General features: G+C 37.8%; 1 protein-coding gene across 1 annotated transcript in view; it reads left to right on the plus strand.

Moving 5' to 3' along the window:
- The first annotated feature begins 696 nt into the window (after positions 1-696).
- The window catches only part of LOC122557836 (serine/threonine-protein kinase BRSK2-like), a 957,494-nt gene continuing 937,191 nt past the window's right edge, over positions 697-20,999 (plus strand). Inside the window, 1 exon segment of the mRNA XM_043705934.1 lies at positions 697-1,169. Coding sequence (XP_043561869.1) covers positions 1,079-1,169 — 91 coding nt within the window. The 5' untranslated portion in view covers positions 697-1,078.

Below are 20,999 nucleotides of genomic sequence, written 5' to 3' on the forward strand. Positions count from 1 at the left end.
ATGATTAACCAATTGAAATGTTCTAGCTGAAGATCATTAGTTTTTATTTGGTATGGGTTTTCAGGGAATATGGAACAAAGCCAGATAAATGCAGTTGAGAGACAGACCTATTGGAAAGTGTCAAAAGTTGAGGTGTCTGAGTAAGTTACTCTTGATCCTTTGAAATGGCATCTGAACAATTGATCCTCCAACAAAACCAGCGTTCCTTTAAGAGCAAGTGTTTTTTTCAATGCATTCACTGTAAAGGTAAATTCCGGCCTCCTATTACCGCATATAATAAATAGACATAATTTCTGTCTACTTTTCTTCAGCTGGTGTAGTTGATACCCAAGTGAAAGCAGAGACGCGCACGCGCGCCACCAACAGAGGGTGCGGCTCTGTCAGAGCGATCCTCGCCCATCAGTAGAACATTTCCAAACAGAGTATGATGCAGTGGTTTAATTATCGAACATTCAAACTAGTGAATATACCCGTTAATGACTAAATGCAAGGCTATTCTTTGTAAAGTGAATGGGCAGCTACACTGCGAGAGCGGGGAATGTTAAATCAAACAGCTAGAAATTGCAGCAAGCCTTGAACAGGTGCCTTTTAGAAGCACTGCACGATGGGGTTTGTAGTCCTCCAATTGCGCTGGTGAAATTAGTCTGTTATTATTGTCAGAGAAGTTTGTTAGTATTCTCAGGTTTTTTTTCTCTAGAACTTTTACAGTATTTCTTTCATTTTAAAGGGAAAGCGACATAGCCTAAAGTTTCTCTTTATGTTGTATAAGGGCTGATAATTGCTGCGGTGGTTCTGACAGTCTCCCCATAGCAATGTGTGGCTCGTTGTGATGTCAATCACAGCGCGTCAAGGCGCTTCCGCTAGTCCTTTAGGCTGCTTCAGCGTATAATATCGTATCTTACTGTTTCATGGTGTAGAACTGGCGTGTAGCACAATGGTGTATGGATCATAGCTTTTCTTTTTATTTGCAAGATTTTTTTATTTCAAAAGAAAATTTAAATAAAAAACCCTACCGGTCAGTGGATCTGCAAGGGATTTCCTTTTAATTTTACCAGGGAGAAAAAAAAACCCGGTCAAAATGTCAACGGGTAAAGAAATCGGGGGAGCCCAGCATGCTCAATACGTGGGACCATATCGACTGGAAAAAACGCTTGGAAAGGGACAGACAGGTTTGCGCAAATTTTAATGACACACTAGTGAATGTCAGCTGTTTCACTTATTGTTGGTATCAAGATACTGGAGTATCTTGTAATTCACCTACTGCAATGAAGTCTTGCATAGTTGGAATGTTTCTTTGTAACATGTTAAATGCATTTATTTGGAATTGGTGTGAATTTACATGGACATGGAGAGGGGGTGGTTGGAGAGAGAATGACAATTTTATTCTCAGCTAGAAGTGTTGGTGAGCAGTATTGCGTGCATAGTTCTTCTGGTACCGGCAACCTTGTGTGTAGTTTGTCGGAACTGAAGTCTGGGGATATCCCTTTCTGTGATTTCTTTTGAACAATGTTGATTAAGGTCTAATCAGATTGGGATTTCAAAAATAGAATTGTGATGTAACATGTTATTTCATCCAACATTTTTGATTTTTTTTTCTTCCAGGGTAGCTCGATGCAATTATTTCGACCGTAATTTCTGGCGGTGCCGCCGGTGCGGTTTCTTTCCCTGAGGAAGTGGGGGGAAATGTTGAAACGTGTTATTTGCTAGATGTTTCGTTGGAGGAATTGATGCGTTGTAGCATATAATGCGAAGGCAGAGCTTGCCCATCTGTTGTCTGAGAGTACAATAGGCGTTACCTTACCAGCTGCTGCCCTAGTCATTAGCAGTTTTGGGGCATGTCCGGTTTCTCTCGCGTTGTAAATCTCTCTGTCCAGATGCAGTATTAAAGCCCTTTTGTATGTGTGTGCGTTTTGGAAACAGGGCTTTTCAGTCTCTCGCATTTTGCAGTAGAGCAGAGTATTTAGCATTGTTAATCCTCTGAAGCGGCGTTGGACGAGTCGCAGTCAACACTTCTGCGGTTTTATCGACCGTTCGCTGTCCAGCCACGAATCACAACAGAACCAAAACAAGGCAGACTTCCCAGTCGACCCCTCGATGGGCGGCTTGATGGGTTTTCAGCACTCTGCCTGGGAACACTAGTTCAGAGGCTCGCTGATGTATTTCAGGCAGCAGGGGTGATCACTTCGCGCAGAAAAGTGCGCCCGTTCCCTGACGCCTTGTGTGTGCATAATCCATCAGCTGAAGCCTTGCAATAAAGTAACCCGGTACAGTATCTTCAGAAAGGTGTATGTGAGAGTAAGAGGACACCAGAGAGCGGGTTACCAAGGACGCAGTTAAAAGGAAGAAAAGATGAGGCTGATTATAGCTTGGAGGCGCGCTTGTTTGAACGTTTCAACGCCGTTTGGACAGTGAGGGGGCAGCCCTCCAGTCTGGGTGGTTGGAAATTGATTTTCCGGTTGAGATCCAGGCAGGTCACGATAGAGTGAATAATGATGCTTTTTACCGGAATTGCCGCCCATGTCCCGTTAGAACTAGACAGAGAAAGACACAATACTCGTTGGCCAGAATTCTCATGCGATACCTTCTATCGACCTGGGATGGGAACAATGAGGCGGCGTGCTTTCAGTTTAAACCATCTCTTTTTGATCCACGTGTCGGTGCGGATCGTACGGTCTTTCCCCACTTTCTGGAGCTTGGGTTTCACCCTGCCCCAAGAGCTGTCCACTTTCTGCCATTAGAAATACAGGCAGTGGGTCCGAGCGCTCTCTCTGGATTACTCCTCAAGAATCCTCGCTTCTTGCTTGTAACCACCGACTGTTGCCGCCCCGGAGAGATTTCATTTAATTTTTTTAATATTAATAAATAAAAATGAACGGACAAATCAAACCGCATTTCTTTTGTTTTCGCCAAACAGGGAGACGGTAATATTTGAAGCAACATCGTCTGATGAAGGTTTTAGCAGATTCGGGAGGGTTAATGATCCAGGGAGGCTCATGATGCTGTTGCCCTAAACAGGGGTTAGGCAGAATAATCTTGTCGTGAGTGAAATTGGAGTAACACTGGCTGATACTCGCTCTAAAATGACAGTGTCCCCACGCTCTCAGAAAATCCATATCATTTTGCGTCAAGTCCTATGCCATGCTTGTTTTGTAAGGGATAGAGATGCTTCTCGCGTGCTTTGTTATTGTTTAACCTCTCCAACCCTGGAAAGGTTGGAAAACTGACGTTCGACTGGAATTTCCGTGGTTAAAATATTTGATACAGTCATGTTCATATCTCAGGAAAGATAAGTGGCCGACATTATTCATGCGGCTGTATTACTTTTGGGCAATATTCCCCCTTTAAAATACAGCCCAGGGTTATATTAACTGGCTGAGGATGTGTTATAACTGGAGGTCGAGGTTACTGTTGCACAGCGGTCATCGCGCGTGTAACCCCAAGGGCGCGTATTTAAACACTTCTGACCATAAAGTTGCAGTTTGTTTTATTACGCCCGTTGGCTACAGTTGTTTATTGGTGATTTAACTCCATTGTAGAGCGCAATAGGATGCCTGCAACCAAATAAAGTAATGTGTTGTAATTTAAAAAAAGAAACCTTTTGCAGCCGTTTGTAAGGCAGGGAATATTGCACTTTCTTTAGTGGGAGTACGAAGCGATTCGACACTCAAATTTCTATTACTTTATAGGTGTAAGGTAATACAATGGGTCGTGGACAAGGATAGACTCTAAATATAATTTGTATGCTACTTTTGTTTCGAAACACTTGGAATAGTAATTGAGCAGTTTTATTTTGGTCATAGTGGCTAAGATTGATTGCATGTTGTCATTTTATCTGTGTCGGTATTTTAAATTAATCTCTCCAAACATGTTATCACATCTGTGTTTGGAGCTGGTAGGACTCGAACCCCAGCCTTTTGACCTAGGCATAGAAACACTGCCATAACGCCAGAGCTCTCATTTTACCTGTGGAGGTTGACTGTAAGTTTAAACTAACTGGGAAAGTAGTGACCTCAATGAGTCTTGGTGCTGTCATAAAGGAGAGGGCATAGCACAAAGGCTGGAGTTAAATGCAAAATACAAATACATTGGGCACCTCTAAAACGTCAGAGGGTTGACTGGTGAGGGAAATGGACATTGTCACGACTTAGAATAGCAAACTGTCCTCCCAAATGCAGGTTAGCCTGTGGGTAATGTGGTTGTATGACCACATTGAGGACCATAAGCCAAAAGGTCCATTTTCTACCACTGAGTATCCCCTCTCTATCACCTCGCAAAGTGGCGAACATGCTCCAGTTTCTCATTAGCATTTTGCACCTTGTGAAATCGCACGACTATTTCTGTGAAATATATTTTGAACTAATTTTATTTGCATTCTTTTTTTTTGAATTACAAAGGGTGCTAGCAAATACGTGGACACTTCAATTTGGTAACCCAGTATTTGTCAAAGTTTTCCTGAGTAGGCATGACAGAGGTTACATACTTCTGCTCTGTTTAATAGTGTGCCATGTGATAAATTCAGTAGATTACTTCCCTTTCTATGAATTTGACACTTGGGATTTCATCTGTCAAATTAGGCAGAAATTTGTGCAGTTGGGAGAATTTAGTTGCAACTGTTCAAAATAACTAACATATTGAACCATTGTGATTAGGCAAGGGCACCTTTAAAGCCATCAGACTAGTATAGATTCAAATATAGCTTTTAAAAGTGAAAAGTAAATATACAAAACTATTGAATTTCCCAATTTGAGGAAATTGGTTGAGTGGCAGGAGACGGACTAGGGATAATGACAAGTATACAGATTGATGAGATGTCCTGCAAGGATCGATGTTGGGACCTCAACACTTCACTATTTATTATTGGCTTAAAGTAGTATTGGAAACTACATATCCAAGTTTACTGCTGTCACTGTTATGTGACATTGTAAGCAATGCAGATGGGTGCATAAAATTCCAAAGATAGTTTAAAAGTGTACGGCAAAGCTTGTAAATTAATTTCAGTGTAGTAAAGTGAGGTTATCCAATTTGGACCTTGAAGAGATGGGACAGAATATATTTTAAATGGTAAAAAAGATAGGAAACAAGGGATATAAACCATTATGGGATTGAGTTCTGTGGATCACAGGTACAGAACAAAATAGCAGCTTATGGAATACTCACCGTCTTCAGAGAACTAGTGCATGAAGAAGCACATTATGCTACAACTGTATAAGATGCTGACTAGTCCACGAGTGCTGTGAGCAGTTCTGAGAATTACATCAGAGAAGGATATGTTTATCAGGGGTGGGGAGTGCAGCATAGACTTACCAGAATAATACCTAGACTCCAAGTATTAAATTACATAAACTAAGATTGAATTCCCCCCAAATTTAGAAGGTTTGAAGTGATTTGGTCAAAGCTTTTAAGTTATCAAGAGGAACATTTATAGAATTGATATAGAGAATTATTCATGATGGTCAGAGAATCTAGGACTTGGGGCCTACTGTAAGATAATTAGAGACAAACCTTTCAAGAGTGTAGAGTATTTCTGCACAAAAGCAGTGGTAGAAGTTTGGAATTCCCTTCTGCAAATACAGTTAGTGACAGATCCATTGTTATTTTTGAATCTGTGGTTGATTTATTTATTAGCTGCAGGTGTTAAGGGATATGAGGGCAAAGGTGGGTCTGTGGTCTTGGATGGCAGATGATTCATCCACAATTTCATTAGCTGTCTGATCAAACTCAGGGTTAAATTGTCCACTTTGGTTCAAGTGTTACGTTACTGTTGCTTTTAGTACTTAAAACATGGTTTTGCATATGCAGATAAATCCGTTCTGTCAATGTGTTGTTCTGGTAGTGTTGTACTGTGATCTGTAAGGATCTGTTGAATTGGTGCTTGGGGACCTATTTATGAGCTGTAGGAGCTTTGAGGCCAGATCTTGGTGAGGTGTGGATGGGCTCTTTCTTCACCCTTTTCTTTGCAGTAATTCAGCTTCAGAAGGGAAAAGAGCTCAAATTTGGAAATGGGATGTTGGAAACAGTGGTGAATGTAATTTTGTGACTAGTGACGTTTTGCAAGGTATTTCAGCTAAATGCACAATTCTGCACAAGCGACAATATTTCAACTCATAATTATTTTCTTGGTGAGAGATGTTCAAATAAACTAAACTCCAGCTTTAACATTAAATCCTCTGGAAATCTTTTATGATTCATTGTAAAGTCATTTCAGTGAAAGTCATGATTTTCAGGAACGCAACCAGAACCTAAGTGAGGATTTAATACGTTCGAAGTTGGAGTTAAGTTTGAAGCTTTGAGTATGGAATGTTTGTTTTGCATAGGAACTCTGTGGGTCTTATGTGCCCTCTGATAATATGCAGAACAAGATGCAGTAAGAAGAGTTTGTCTTAGATATGGAGGTTTAGGGGTAAAGAAATTCTGGACTGAAGTACTTGTTGTTTTTCTCGAGATAGTTGAGGGAGATGTTAAGATCGGTGTCAGGGTGCAGACAGATATTTGGATACTCTAAATTTTGAAAGGAATTGCCATTGGGTGGAAGCGGGATCTAGGCTAAGGTGTGGAAGGCCATAGCATGGTGTTTGGGAAGGGCCTTGTAGATTTTGGAGAAGCCTGAACCTAGACTTGGAAGGAACTAGGAATCCTGTAAGAGGAATTGGGACGGGAGGAGCTGGGTACATGGAGAGTCAGGGATTTGGCTGCAAAGTAGTTAAACATGAACATGGATAATGTATCAACAATCCAATCTGCCATATGTAATGGACAACTTTTATTTGGAACTCATTCAAGAACAAAGTTATACTGTGTTGAAACTTTACAGAATCACAATGTTTGTTTAATATGAAACAAATTTTATTATACCAAACTGACCTTAACATTGCAGTCAGCAAACAATTTCAACTAAGTTATTTTGAAAATATGAATGGTATTAAGAATGAGTCTCATCAACAAAAGTTTTAATATGTTATTGTGTTGGACATGTTATCACAAATAACAGCCTTCTTAAGCTACAGCAAAACAACAATTGGCAGTTCTGTATGGGTTTAGTATTATCAATACTAAAGGGGAACTCAGACTTTTATTTGCAATTTGTCGAATACAGTTGGTGAGTAACTCTTAATTCATTATTTCCAGGAAAGTACAATTCCAGGCATTGTTATTGGAATTGAACATTGCATTTAAACAGCAAAATGTAAGTGTGTCTTCAATGTTACTGTTTGTACAATATATGAAAACTGTAGCTACTGCAGAGTACTTTTTTGAGCAAAACCATTTTTCCTTGATTTATTGGCCATCCATGGGATGTAACACCAGAAAATATGTTGCTTTTATAGCTTGTCATCTTTTAAAGTTGTTTTACTGCAATCCTTCCCAAATGCTACTTAATAAATTCCTTAAAGAACAACTAGATCACTTATGAAGGCACCATTAAGCAGTGGTAGATGATAATTTTAATTTACTGTCTTCCATGCATCAATGCTTCTTGCATCTTCAATAATGGAGACCATCACTCTTCAAAGCTTTATTTCTGAACATTGACACTAATGAACACCTACATTCGATTCTTCCTGTATGATTTTTTTGGACATCAAGAACTATAGAGAAGCTCCAGTAGCATTCTTCTGCCTACACAGCAGGATATATCACAAAAAAGATCTGAAACTATTTGTCATACAGCTTTCTCAAAAAACAAAACACATTTGGTAATCCTGCAGGATTTCAGTTTTGCTTTGCAGGTATTGTCTTTCTTCGTAGCATGTGGGTGTTGCTGGCAGGGCCTTGATTTTAATGTGAATTTTTGATTGTCCTCTAGGTGGTGGTGGAGAGATCTCCTGTTTAAGTTAGAGGTGAAAATCATTTTTCTGAGGGTCATTGGTTTGTGGTATCCTCTTTCCACTGGAAGCAGTGGAAGACTGAGTTATTGAATCTTTTTAAGACTGAGTTAGATTCTTAATCAAAAAAGGAGTCAAATGCTGTAGAGGTAAACAGGAATGTGGAAATAAGGCCAAAATTAAATCCACCAAAATCTTATCAATTGGTGGAGTGGTTTAATGGTCTATTCCTGAACTGTATCTTTCTCTATACACTTTGAACAACTGGAATCCTTGTGGTGATGATCAACCCACAGTGTGGTTCATTAGGACATTTCAGTGTTTTGAATTGACAACAAATTAAAGAATAGTACTGTACATTTAAGTCTGAATTGTGTGCAATTTGGATAGGCACTTGGTGGTGATCTCATATGCTTGCTCCATTTCTACTTCAATGTGGTAAAGATTAGGGATTTGGAAGTTGTAATTGAAGGGGCCTTGGCAAGTTGCTGCAGTGAATCCTGTGGATGGGGTATAAAATAGTCATGGTGGTAGTTGGAAGGAATGAATGTTGAAGTTGGTGAATAGAGTGCCAATCAAGTGGCCCTGCTTTTTCCTTAACCGTGTCAAGTTACTTGAATACTGTTAGAGTGCATTTATCTAGGCAAGTGAAGAGTTTTCTTTCAAGCTATTCTGCTTAATGTTCGTAGTTAGAAATAGGTGTTTTCTGATATTTCTATTAGAGTATTTATTGTGACTACAAAGCATGTGAAGGAAACACCCTTGAAAGTAACTTGAGCTTTAATGTTTATGTATTCTATAAAATGCCGCTGAGTACTATCTCACATTCTATTCCTTATAACTGGAAGTCGCAAATAAAATAGACTTTCTGGATTAAATTTTGCAAAAAGATAGATAAGTTAAGCTTAATTATTAATCTTTTCATTCCAGTTTGCATCAATATATTCTGAGCAGACCAAAAAAAGGCTACCTGTGGTTTTAAATTGTTAGTAATAGACAGGGTGACTTTGAAGAAAAAATAATTGTAAGCAACAACATTTTAGTTACATGTTCGCTTTGCTCCTCCTGACAGGTGAGCTGTAGTTCTCTCCTTAAGGACGGCATCCTCGTGATGTAAGCTTTGTGTAGAATTCAGTTTGTATGTTGATATAGAAGTTTGAATTATTTGTGTTGTTCAGAGCCATGGGTGTTAGCGTGGTATGCTTTATATAATATGGTTGTATAATCTAATATACTATTGAAATTTATTTTTCATGTACTTTATTAGCTTTAGTCTTTCGAGCCTTTGAGCTATGCATACACAGTCTCATCATTAATGGACTTCTAGAATGAAAATCTTCTCTAGAAGCATACATGCATTTTGAATGACAGAGGGCTAAGATGTAAGTATGCAGAAGTAAATTTAAAGCTCATGCGTTTTCATTTATACATACTTTGAAAAGATATCCTTAAATTTTCCTAAATTTAGAGAGAATTGTGGATGTAAGTTTGCTTGCTGAGCTGGAAGGTTTGTTTTCAGACGTTTCATCACCATACTAGGTAACATCAGTTTGGTATACCTAAATACTATACCAAAAAAGCGGGTCATACCACCAGTGCTTCATCCGAAGGCTCTCTGATGATGTTACCTAGTATAGTGACAAAATGTCTGAAAGCGAACCTTCCAGCTCAGTAAGCAAACTTACATCCAGCACCTCAACCTGAGCTACAAATCTTCTCAGAACTCGTTAGAGAGAATTATCTGTGGTGTAGGCTTTTAAATTGCTTGATGAGAGTGAATTAAAGATAATTGATGCAATAACTTAGCCACCCACATCATATTCAGAATAAGGGATAATAGCTTAGTTTAAGGCCCTTTTGTCCCTACCCCTGGACAGAGAGACCCAGGTTCAGTTCCCACCTGTGCCATAGGTGTGCTGTAACATCCCTGAACAGATTGATTAGAAAAGTGGGCTTTGTTAGAAACCAGCAAGTGGTTTGATGATCCATAGGAGCAAAGCTGGAGAAGTTCATGATAGCCATCTTAGATTTAATATCTGCTTGTATAGTGTATGTATGAATTTGTAAGTGAATGGGATTTAGCAAAGCATTGATGTTGTGAAAAGGTGAAGGGTGTGAATTTCCTGTCTAGTACTTGTGATTATTTAGAATAAATATGATTTCTAATGTATTATGGGCCTTTTATCCTCTCTTTTGATTAGCTTTATGTGCTGGTGTTGCCTATTTGTGTGGATAACCTTATTCAGGTAGGCTGAATTTTGGACCAAAGAATTATATTTCAATATCTGAACATGGGGGAAAAAAATGAATTTGAAAAATGATTTTCTTTGTCAGCCAGTAGTGGTCCCCATTAATAGCTGTTGCTGATCTTTACCCAGTCCTTTGTCTGCCCAAACATTTTTCTCCCTCTGGGCTCCATCTCTACCCACCATTTACTAACCCTCTTTTTTTCCCCCCCCTGCCACATCTGAGTTTTTTTTCCAGCATTTCTGTATTTGTTTTTGATTTCCAGCATATGCAGTTCTTTGGATCTTTTTTGATGTTATTCTTTGGTTTAACTCACTGTCTCTCCCCTCCCCCAAATCTCTGGTATAACAGCTAATCATATTTAAAGACTATCCTTTAAGGATGTTCAAGGTAGAATTCAAAGACTGGCAGTGACCATATAATTTGGTTACTTTGGTGTATTTTGACTCCACTGTATTGGTAAAACAATACTGAGTACTTCTTCCTGTCCCTAAATTTTCTGAAATCTAATGCCATTTTTGATGAGGTTTTGTTTAATGCCAATGGGAGTCCTTTATCATTTTTTTAGGCATGTTTTAACGCCTTCCTATTACAAAGAAGGGATAGTTGTGTACTTCCCTGGTTCATTGTAGGTAATACTGAAAATCCAAAGAATACCTGTACTTTGAACTCAATGGAGCGAGAGTATCTATTTTGGTTTTGCAGTCGAGGAAGAATTGGCAACTTCTCAGCCTGGAGAAATTCCTACTTAACTGTTGAATTTAATTTTCATTGGGTTCCATTCATATAACAGCCTAGGTTAAAAATAGTTAGCATATTTATTTTCCAAGGTTTTCAATATTTCTAATTCTTTTCTTCCTATAATGAAATCTAAAATGAAGTCTCCCTGATCATTGAAGGAAAAAAAAGTTGTTTATTTCTTAGTTTACTGCAAAACATCATAATAAGCAAATGGACAATAAAGAAGTGTCATCCAATGCTTACTTGTTTTAATATCAACACTCTAAACAAGTGAACTTTAAAGGGAAAAAGATGTCCTCCTCTTACTGCATGTTGAGATTTAGCCACACCTCTATTTGCATCACATAGTTAAAATGTTGTTTTATCCCATGATCGAAAAGGTTAACTTTCATGGAAATTCCTTTCCAAATTCTTTCAGTACACTCTCTCTTTTTTTTTGTTTGATTCTGAACCCCCAGCAAAAGCTTTAATGCATTGTCAATAGCAGCAAAGGGTATCTGTTAACATTTGACAAATTTCAGCTAAGTGATTTTCTTTATTACTAATGATGGGTGTTTTGTGTTTATAAAAGAAAATACGTTGTATTAGTTCATGTTTCATTTCTAACTTTAGACCCAATTCTATATACTTATTAGGTTTCACATGCTTAAATTTTGAAGTCTGTGCTCAAATCACCCTCTGCTTCTGGTGTATATGCTACTACAGTTGTTCAATTGATATTAGTTAACACTGCTAAATTCCAAAACACAATTAATTCTAATTTGAAACACAAACAGTATAATTTTTTGAATTAAAACTCCTCGTCAAAGGCGCTAGTTGTAAGCTTTTGCATATTAGACTGATTTTCTCAATCTCATGGAACTAATATGTCACATGCATTCAGTTTAATAAATATGCTACTAATGTAAAAATGTGCTAATGTTATTGGCTGTGGTGGGGTTTAACTTGTGGTTTAGACAGGCTATCGGTTTTATAACTTTGATTAAGCTGATGAACGCAGCTGTATTTGCAAGTTTGTTAATGTTATACTATTGCTTTGTCAAATCTCACTGGATTTGGTCAACTTATGATCACGAAGATGGCACTGTTGCAGGAACTGATTATTTTCTTTTAGTTCTGTTCAAACTGTGCAGACTTTTACCTTTTTGTGCACTGTAGGGATTGTATGATTGATTCTATCTAGGTGGATTTTTAATGGTAAATGCAAGGTTACCGGGATATGGTATGATGCTGTTTAGATGGTTGGTGCAGACTTGATGGGCCAAATGGCCTCTTTCTGCACTGTAGGGATTCTGTGATTTAAATACCAAGAATAATTAATTTGGCCAGGTGAGCACTGAATTGTCAACCTTGAACAAGGATAAAAGTATGCTGACTCTCCACAAATACATGTCAATTAGACTATGATCATACCAACATTGATCTATTGGAAATGCTTCTTAGTGCACACCTTATCACGTACAAATTACTAACATGCACATCAAAGTTTCATGATTATTTTGTCTTTAAGATGTTGCTGTATGTTGGAAACTGAAAGCAAGCTTGAGCTAAATACATTTGCCTTGGAATTGGTAGTTCCCTGAAACCCCTCTTCTGAAGAGTTTAGTATTCCTTTAAACTGAATCTTTAATTATGAATTTGCTTTTAATGTCCATAAAAGGTGAGCTCCAAGCAGAATCCTCAGGTAGACTGATTCATAGCAAAATGCCTTATTTAGCATCATAGGAAATTTGTCTGAAGTGTTATTTTTCTTGCCTGTTTAACTGCTATTTACATAGTGGTTCTCCTCTGTGACAAGTGAAAACACAGTGTATATTGTTGTACTAACAAGTTTTTTTCAATGAGTCACGTCATCACTTTCAAATTCTGAACTTTAAGCCTAATTTGGATGGAAATTATTTTGTATTCTGCATTTTTGATTGTCATGAGAATTTCTGTGAAGGTTAGTAGTAGACATCACAACAAGTATGTGAAACGTTGTTCAAGAGTAGAACCACTTGCATTTCACTTATCTGCTCATATAAATATTCAATATTTAATATGAGTTCTTTTAAAACAAAGATTTTTTTTTAAAAGTTCAGAACTCTTTGGAACCTTCTCAAAATTTGATTTAAAAATGTTTGGCATCCACAGTTGTTTTTGAATATGTATTTTACAATATTTAAGCAATATTGCATTGGGTTACTGCTGACTTTTCAATTTTCAGTGCATTTAATTTATATGAATGTTGAGTGTACTTTACATCAAACGTAGCTACACTTCCTAAGGTGATGTTTATTTATCCTTCAAAACTCACATTGCTGTTGATTTTGAAATCCTATTTCTAATTTGAATAAAATTAATTGCTGTCATGTAAATATTTTGGGAAGGGTAAATTTGAATTAAAACTGGTTTGGCTAAGGTTTCCTTGTTACCAGATAGTCTAACAAGTAGCATGGTGGCTCAGTGGTTCATGCTGCTGTCTCACAACACCAGAGACCAATGTCTGATCCCACCCTCTGGCAAATATGGATTGCGGACTTCCTCTGAGTGCTCTGGTTTCCTTCCACAGTTCATAGATGTTCAGGTTAGGTGGATTGATCATGCTAAGTTGCCCATAGTGCCCAAGGGTGTGGATTAACCAAGGGAAATTCAGGTTAGAGAGAGTTGGGGAGTCGGTCTTGTTGGGATGCTGTTTGGATTTGAGGACTTGAGGGGCCGAATGGCCTGATCCCAAGCTGTAGGGATTCTATGACATATGATTAATGAGCAGTGGGCAAGATAATGGAGCCTACCCACATAACCAAGTTCCAGCAAGGATTCAATGCATTTAATGCATTGCCTCTGAAAAGATTCATGACGGATAGTTATATTCTCAGAACCCATCAAGTTCTGTAATGGGTGAACAACAAATTAATGTTGAGGTAAAGTGCAGAGAGAAGGGCAATATGGTCCACAGGGGTGAATGTAAGATAAGAAAAACTTCAAAAGGGTGATTAGTTGAGTAAGACAAAATATGGATAAAGGCAGTGGAAAATTGGTGAAACAGTGAGAGAGATATAAATAGATTTGAAATTGATGAGCACAAGAAAAAATCTGAATGATAGCTTCCTCCACATATTGACAAGGTGTGCACTCTAAACATACATATTCTGAATATATTCAATTACCTCCATATTCATTAGATCAGAGCCCTAGGAAGGCTAAATGAGCTTGAGGCAAATATGTCCAGTGATTTTTTTTTTCCAAATTCCTAACAGACACTCTGGTGTCTCACCAGATCTACACACTATGATCTTTATGTGGAATCAGTGCGCACTAGGGAAATACTATTATATAAAAAATTGATCTGTTTTCAATATATGTTTGACAATGAATGGAGGCTATTACAGACCCATTAAGTGCTTTGCCTGTAAAATAATAGACATTATCAAGCTTGATCAATTCTATGTCTGCAACCTAGTTAATAGCAGTCAGCATTGGATAGACACCATTTTCTTCTTTCAATCAAAGTGAAAATGGACTGTGAAACTCTATGGCAAAGTGCACCTAACAGCTTTTGGCTTTGGGGATTCAAGCAAATATGGGAATGAGGAAGGAAGTCGCAAATGGATAGACCACAAACATTGGTTAGAGGAATTCTGCTGGAAGGAATGGTGAGAAATGGTGTACTGTATGGAGTACCTTTGGTTTAGTGTTGGGATGACCTCCAGCTTGATGCAAACCTATTAAGTTTGCAGATAATACAAGAGTAGAATGAACAGCTAGATTGCAAGATGGACCTTAAAAGTCACAATGGAATGGACAAAGTACGTAAAAGTAAAACAATGATATTTGTAAGTTAATGAAGGCAAATGTCAACCACTGCATATGCAAAAGAAAAAATGCTTATGTCAAGTGGTATTGAAATGAGCAAGGATAATGCAGAACAAGACTTGGACTTAATGTGGCTCAGTTACTAAGACTCAACTATAATCAACTCCAACTCTAGGACTGAGCACAAAAATCAAGGTTGCCATTCTGATGTTGAGGCCTTTTCATGAGACTTTAAACCGAGGCCCCATTTTGCCTCCAGTTTTTGAAGAAGAATGGAGATGTTATCCTTGGTGTTGTGGTGAATGTGATTGAAACATCAAAAACACAGATGATCTTCCTGTTTTTCACATGTCGGAGCTGGATGTGAGCAAAATGCACTGCCTACTTTTGCAACAGTGACCTCATTTCAAAAGTACTTCTTGAGTTGTGAATACTTTAGGGCAAGAGAGGTTGGTTAACTGAGTTGGCTGGATAGCTGGTTTATAACTTAAAGTGACACCAACAGCGTACATTCAGTGCCACACTGCACCATGAAAGACCCACCTTCTCAACCTCTCTCCACCTCGCTGGAGGTATGGTAACCCTCAGTCTAAAACCAACACTATTCATGTCTCTCTAATGATAATGAGCCTTATGGTTTGGTAGGACTATGACAATTTTACCCTCTTACTTTGGGATATCCCATGGTTGTGCAAAGTGCTAAATAATGCAAATTCTTTGCTTAAATATGTCCGAACAATGAAAAAGCAACATTTAGCATAACAAAAAATGTTGAACTATTTAACATCTACCTTGGCCAAACGGTGATACTCTCATTTATGATTTTAAAAAGTTGAGTCATTCCACTCAAGAAACTTTGATTCATAACCCAGCGTGACTCTTCAGGTAGTATTGAGCAAGTGAGGTAATGTTGGAAATCAGGTCTTTTGAGTGCAATGTTAAAGCAAAAACTCATTGTCATCCTTCCAAATGAACATGCAACATTTTTGCATTCATTCGAAAATGATCTGCGTGGGCTGGAGGTGATCTTGGTTGGTAGGCCTCGCCAACATTTTCATCCCTCATCTAACGTCTCATACTAGCTGGTCATTTACGTCATTGCTATTTATGGACCTTTACAGTGTGAAAGTTGGCAGTCACGTTTTCCTGCATGACGGAAGTGATTACTCTCAAGTATTTCATTATCTGTGAAATATTTTGGAATGTTCTGAATTTCTGAAAGGTGCCAACTTTATCCAAATATTTCAGAAGATATTGGTCAAACATTGTAGTACCCTGGTCAGACCATGCTTTAAACTGCCTTCAATTTATATAGAACTAGAAGGTACTCGTTCTCCTAATTAAAAGTAAGTTTTGAAAATGATTTGCACTTTATTAATGCAGTTGATCAGGATGTGGCATACATTTTCAGGTTAAGAAAAGCAACTATGTTCTGTGGAATTATTTAAACTATTGAATGCCAAAACAATGTGGGAGGGTTGGTGGTGGTGTGTGATGCAGGATTGGGTAGGGTAGGATATCTGGATGTGTGAATTAAAGAGTCTGAATCAGCTTTCTCACCTTGAATGTTCTAAAACATTTTTATGTTTTCTGTTTGCTGAATTTCAAATGCAATTTCCAAAAAGAGAGATTTAGAAAATATAAGCTGCTACCAACTGTCCTTGATCTTGGCCATACTTTCTTTTCTGCTGAACTCTATCAATAGCTTTGTGTAACATTTTGATCTGGTGCATCAAAGGGAGTGTTTTCCCTTCCATGTAGTGTGTGAAGGCTTTTCTTCATTAAACTACATTTTATGATCTCCAGTGCAACAATATTCTGAAAAGAATGCAGAAGACCTTAGAACTGTGTTTGAAGCTAGATGTTAGGAAAACCAATGGCATGCTTCTGAATGGCATAATGTTTGTTTGAGTACTATGGCTTTGCTTAAGTGTTCTCCTATTCTGATTTTTAGGAATTGTACAGATGAAGAGACATTGACGCTGGCCATTGTCAAATTGCCTTCTGTAGTGCTCTGGGAACGTAGTGGTTTTTAAACTTGTGTGTGCAGCAATGCTTTTTGTCTATTTTATCACTTTTTGGTAGGAAAATTTATAAATGCAAATCGACAAGATAAAAGATTTTTAGTTTTGGATTTATTTGTCAAAGTCACCTAAAAAGTAAGAAACTTTAAAAAAGTTGTAATAATCAATACAGCCCACTAAACAGGTTAAATATTGCAGTTTAACAATGCCAATTTCATCTTTGTACATATTTTGTTTTGATATTGATAGTGTGATTCATAAACAATCATCATTTTTGAGATTTCACCCTCCACTTTGTAAATCCAACAAGCATAGTAACTTATTGCAGAATATACTAGCTATACTTTTAGCATCTTTTTATTTAAATTGGATTCTAATGTGGACATTGTCATTTAGGCCATTTTGGCACTGCACTTTTGAACTTGCCACTTTATATTGCCTTGCAAGGTAGTTGAGTAGCAAGAGTAAGGTAATGTAATGATACTACATGTGAGTAGCATAGGACATTCAGGACTCTTGTCTCAGATGTATTATCTGTATTCAGTAGAGCAAACTACTGTGTTTCTTGTTTAAGTTGATTAGTGAAGGCTGTGTTCAGTAGCGAAAGAATATGATGGAATCTGAGACCCAGGTATGTGGCTAGTGAATGAAACCTTCACATTTGTTTTAAAGGCTGAAGCAAGAAACACAAAGAAAGCAAACATCCAAAGCAGCAATTTGTAGTAGTTTGTTTTTGAAAACCATTTGAGGATAATTGGTTTTATATTATGAAGTGTTCAGGTAGCATATTTGCTTTGGAAGTCTCAAAAAGCACTTTGGTCTAAACATTACGTTATGAGTAAGTTTTATCTGTTTCCTTTCAATTGGGTAGACCGCAAGTTATATTGGTTATGATTAGATTAGATTCCCTGCAGTGTGGAAACAGGCCGTTCGGCCCAACAAGTCCACACCGACCCTCTGAAGAGTAACCCACCCAGACCCATTTCCCTCTGACTAATGCACCTAACACTATGGGCAATTTAGCATGGCCAATTCACCTGGCCTGCACATCTTTGGACTGTGGGAGGAAACCGGAGCACCCAGAGGAAACCCATGCAGACACTGTGCAAACTCCACACAGTCTGTCCAAAGCTGGAATCGAACCTGGGACCCTGGTGCTGTGAGGCAGCAGTGCTAACCACTGAGCCACCATGCCATGTCTTTTTGAAATTGCTAGGTTTTGCATTTTGGTTTCAATATTCCTAAAAGGTTGTAACCATTGGTTGCAGCAGCAGTTGTTTGATGAAATATTTTTTTTAACATCTGCCATTAATTACAGTGAATTTTGCTGACTCTGACTGACTTTGCTATTTACAGTGAGTTGAAATGTTTTCCACTAGGTAACTGTTATAAAATATGGATGAATAGCAGTTGGAATTACGTAGAGAATTAGTGTGCAGCAATGTTTTGATGTTGGTGAGCTTTCCATCTCATATGGTGAGCTTTTGATCCCTGCCAGGGAAATGCAGGTGGATATGTGAGTCATATCAGAGAAGAACAGAAATAAGAACAGAGATTGCTGGATAAACTCAACTAATCTGGCAGCATCTGTGGAGAGAGGAGCAGAGTTGATGTTTTTGTTTGACTTGACCTCTTCATAGACCTTTTATTGGAAAAGACCAGAATAGAATACCTTCCACATATCACCCAGGGACTTTGCATAGCTTGGCGAGGATCAGACATGGTTTGCATTTGCAAATCTTCAGCAGGAGGCTACAAGAATAAAGGGAGAGGGAGGTCAGGAAGGAGCAGGATTTGGGAATCTGGAAAGCAAGCATTTGAAAAATTATTGAAATCTTCACTGCAAAACACATTAATTGTTTGCAGGGTTCAAAATGTAAACCCAACATTAAAAATAAACTAGGAGCAAGTTATATGTTTGAGAAGAGCCACATTTGACTACAGTGTAACTTTTCTCTCTCTGATCATAATGCCAACAATAAACTTTGTTCTCTTGAAAGGCAACAGTCCTTACATTCGAATACCTGATCAAAGCTGTAGCTGTCAAAAGGGTGATCTATTTAGTAAGATAAAAAAGACCCATCCCATCCCATTGTGACGATAAATGAAGGTTTAAATGTATTGTATTGCACATGGAAGAAAGTTTAACTTGAGAGAATGAATCAGTGCAACTATTGTCCCTGTGGCAGTGTATTGCCATTAATACACTTGATTCTCTAAAGTGGTCTCAGCTGAAACCTATGATTACAACAGTACCACAACTTTAATGATGTATTATTTCATACAGTAACAGTTATAAAATGGTTTACCAGTATTGTGTAGTACCTTGTTTTAGAGTTGAGCAGCTAGTTGTGCACATTGTGCACAATAAAGTCATGATATCATTGCACTATTGCAATTTATTACACATTTGGAAAAATAAATGGTTAGGTTAGATGCAATGACATCCTAAAAGGTGCCATGCAAGCTCTCTGTGATAAATAATATGTGTCACGGAAAAAAAGATGGAGTGATGCACTGGAAGAAATGGACTGTACAGAACAACTACATTTTAAACAAAATGTTTTTTCACAAATGGGTTAGAGGTAGCAACTTTTAGCATGTCTCCTGACACCAAATGTGTAATTTATGGAAGCTGCCAGGAGCTTAGTTTCCATGAAAGGAGAGGTATGTTATCTACTTCATTTCGAGTAATCTTTTCATCATTGCCATGCATATTGTATTGAATGAGATATTGGGTTAGAATGCTAAACTTGCTAAGTCAGTTGATGCCAGAGGGAAATCCAGATGAAAATGGTGTTCATTTCTATTTGGAAACATAGAGTAATCCTATTTCACTTTCCTCGGTAGATGACAGCTATCATTCTCACATGGAGTGATAATGGCCATCTTTGATAACCACTGTACATTGATCAGTGCAATATGGAAATATTAGAACTGTATATTGCGTTGTGAAATGTTACTGGAGGCAGTATCATACAAATTGCAATTCATTGAATGCATGGAATGAATGTTGATAGTGATTTTTAAAAAAATATAAATCTATGTATAAGCAGGATATTTACAGGAAAAATCTGTTTCTATAATTGTTCCGCAACTCAGTAACAAATCACGTTTTAGCCGTTTGAGTGAGTAATGAATGCTTATTAAAGATTGTCGTTGCCATCTTCAATAATTATAGGAAATTCCAATGTCTAGTGTGTGCCATAACATTATGTACTCTAACATGGCCATAATGACCTGCGTAGCTTTCCACAGTGCAGATAAGGATGAATTGTCTGATTTTGATTGGACTTACCAATATTTCTAGATATTGTTGTCCTTTGCTGCCTATTTATCTTTGCTCATGGAAGGAAATGTACCACTACTTGAGATTGCTGCCCTGCTTCTTTTGTTCTTGTGCATTTTTCTCTTTAGTATGATGGGCTCACTACGATTCATATTTTTGTTGATAACTGGACGAGCTTGAAGGAACCAAGAAACCTGTGTGAGTGAGTTGATTGTCGTGGAGGAGGATTGGTTTTGGCCAGCTTCATGCACTCTGTTTTGTACATGTGCTCCCATTGACTTGGAGTGGTGGTCAACTGCATGTATGATCTTGGAGTACCTTCTGTATCTACACTGATGACTTTGTAGCTGTACTGTAATGTTACAAGTATCAGAAAGGGAATACCATCAAAGCAGCTTTTATTGTGCGATTTTTAAAAAAGGAAAATTGGGGATTCTTCCATATACGGGAACACCAGTCTATATGCTACATCTGTGAATAGAATTAGTTACCAGACTGTAGTTGCTGCTGTGGATAAGCAGCTATGTGGGGCCACCCTGGATGCTGGATTAAGTGTTCAAAATCAGATGCAGTTATCCATCCAGCTACGAAGTGGGATGCAGTTGACTGTGGTAAAAGGGACTACCTCTGACACACACCCCATTTAAAATGTGCATATACTTAATTGCCAAGTATTGATCTGTGAGGTGAATGTTGTTTCAGTTAATAGAGGGAAGCAGAGAGTTGGAGAATGAACATAATTGCCCACCAATGATTGTCAATCTGTCTTCCTGTACCTGATTTTGTGAGATGAAGATCTTTGATATTCTCACTTGTCTATTTATATCTTGCTCTAAAGAGCTTGGTAGAGTTGTTTTTTTTTAAAATCTGCTTACTTGGAAATAAAAAGCTGTTTTTCTAGCTAGTGCATTTAATGCTTTTTTTCATTCCTTACAGAAGCTTTCAAATAAATATATTCATTCTTAGGCATAGGAATGCAAAAACAATTCTTGAATTTGCATAAACTTACATTTTATAACATTGATTTTTCTAGAATTCTAAAGTTGTAACTTCAACAATAGAGTATTCAGTGGAAGATTC

The sequence above is a fragment of the Chiloscyllium plagiosum genome, chromosome 16, assembly GCF_004010195.1.
Source record: "Chiloscyllium plagiosum isolate BGI_BamShark_2017 chromosome 16, ASM401019v2, whole genome shotgun sequence".
NCBI classification, from domain to species: Eukaryota; Metazoa; Chordata; class Chondrichthyes; order Orectolobiformes; family Hemiscylliidae; genus Chiloscyllium; species Chiloscyllium plagiosum.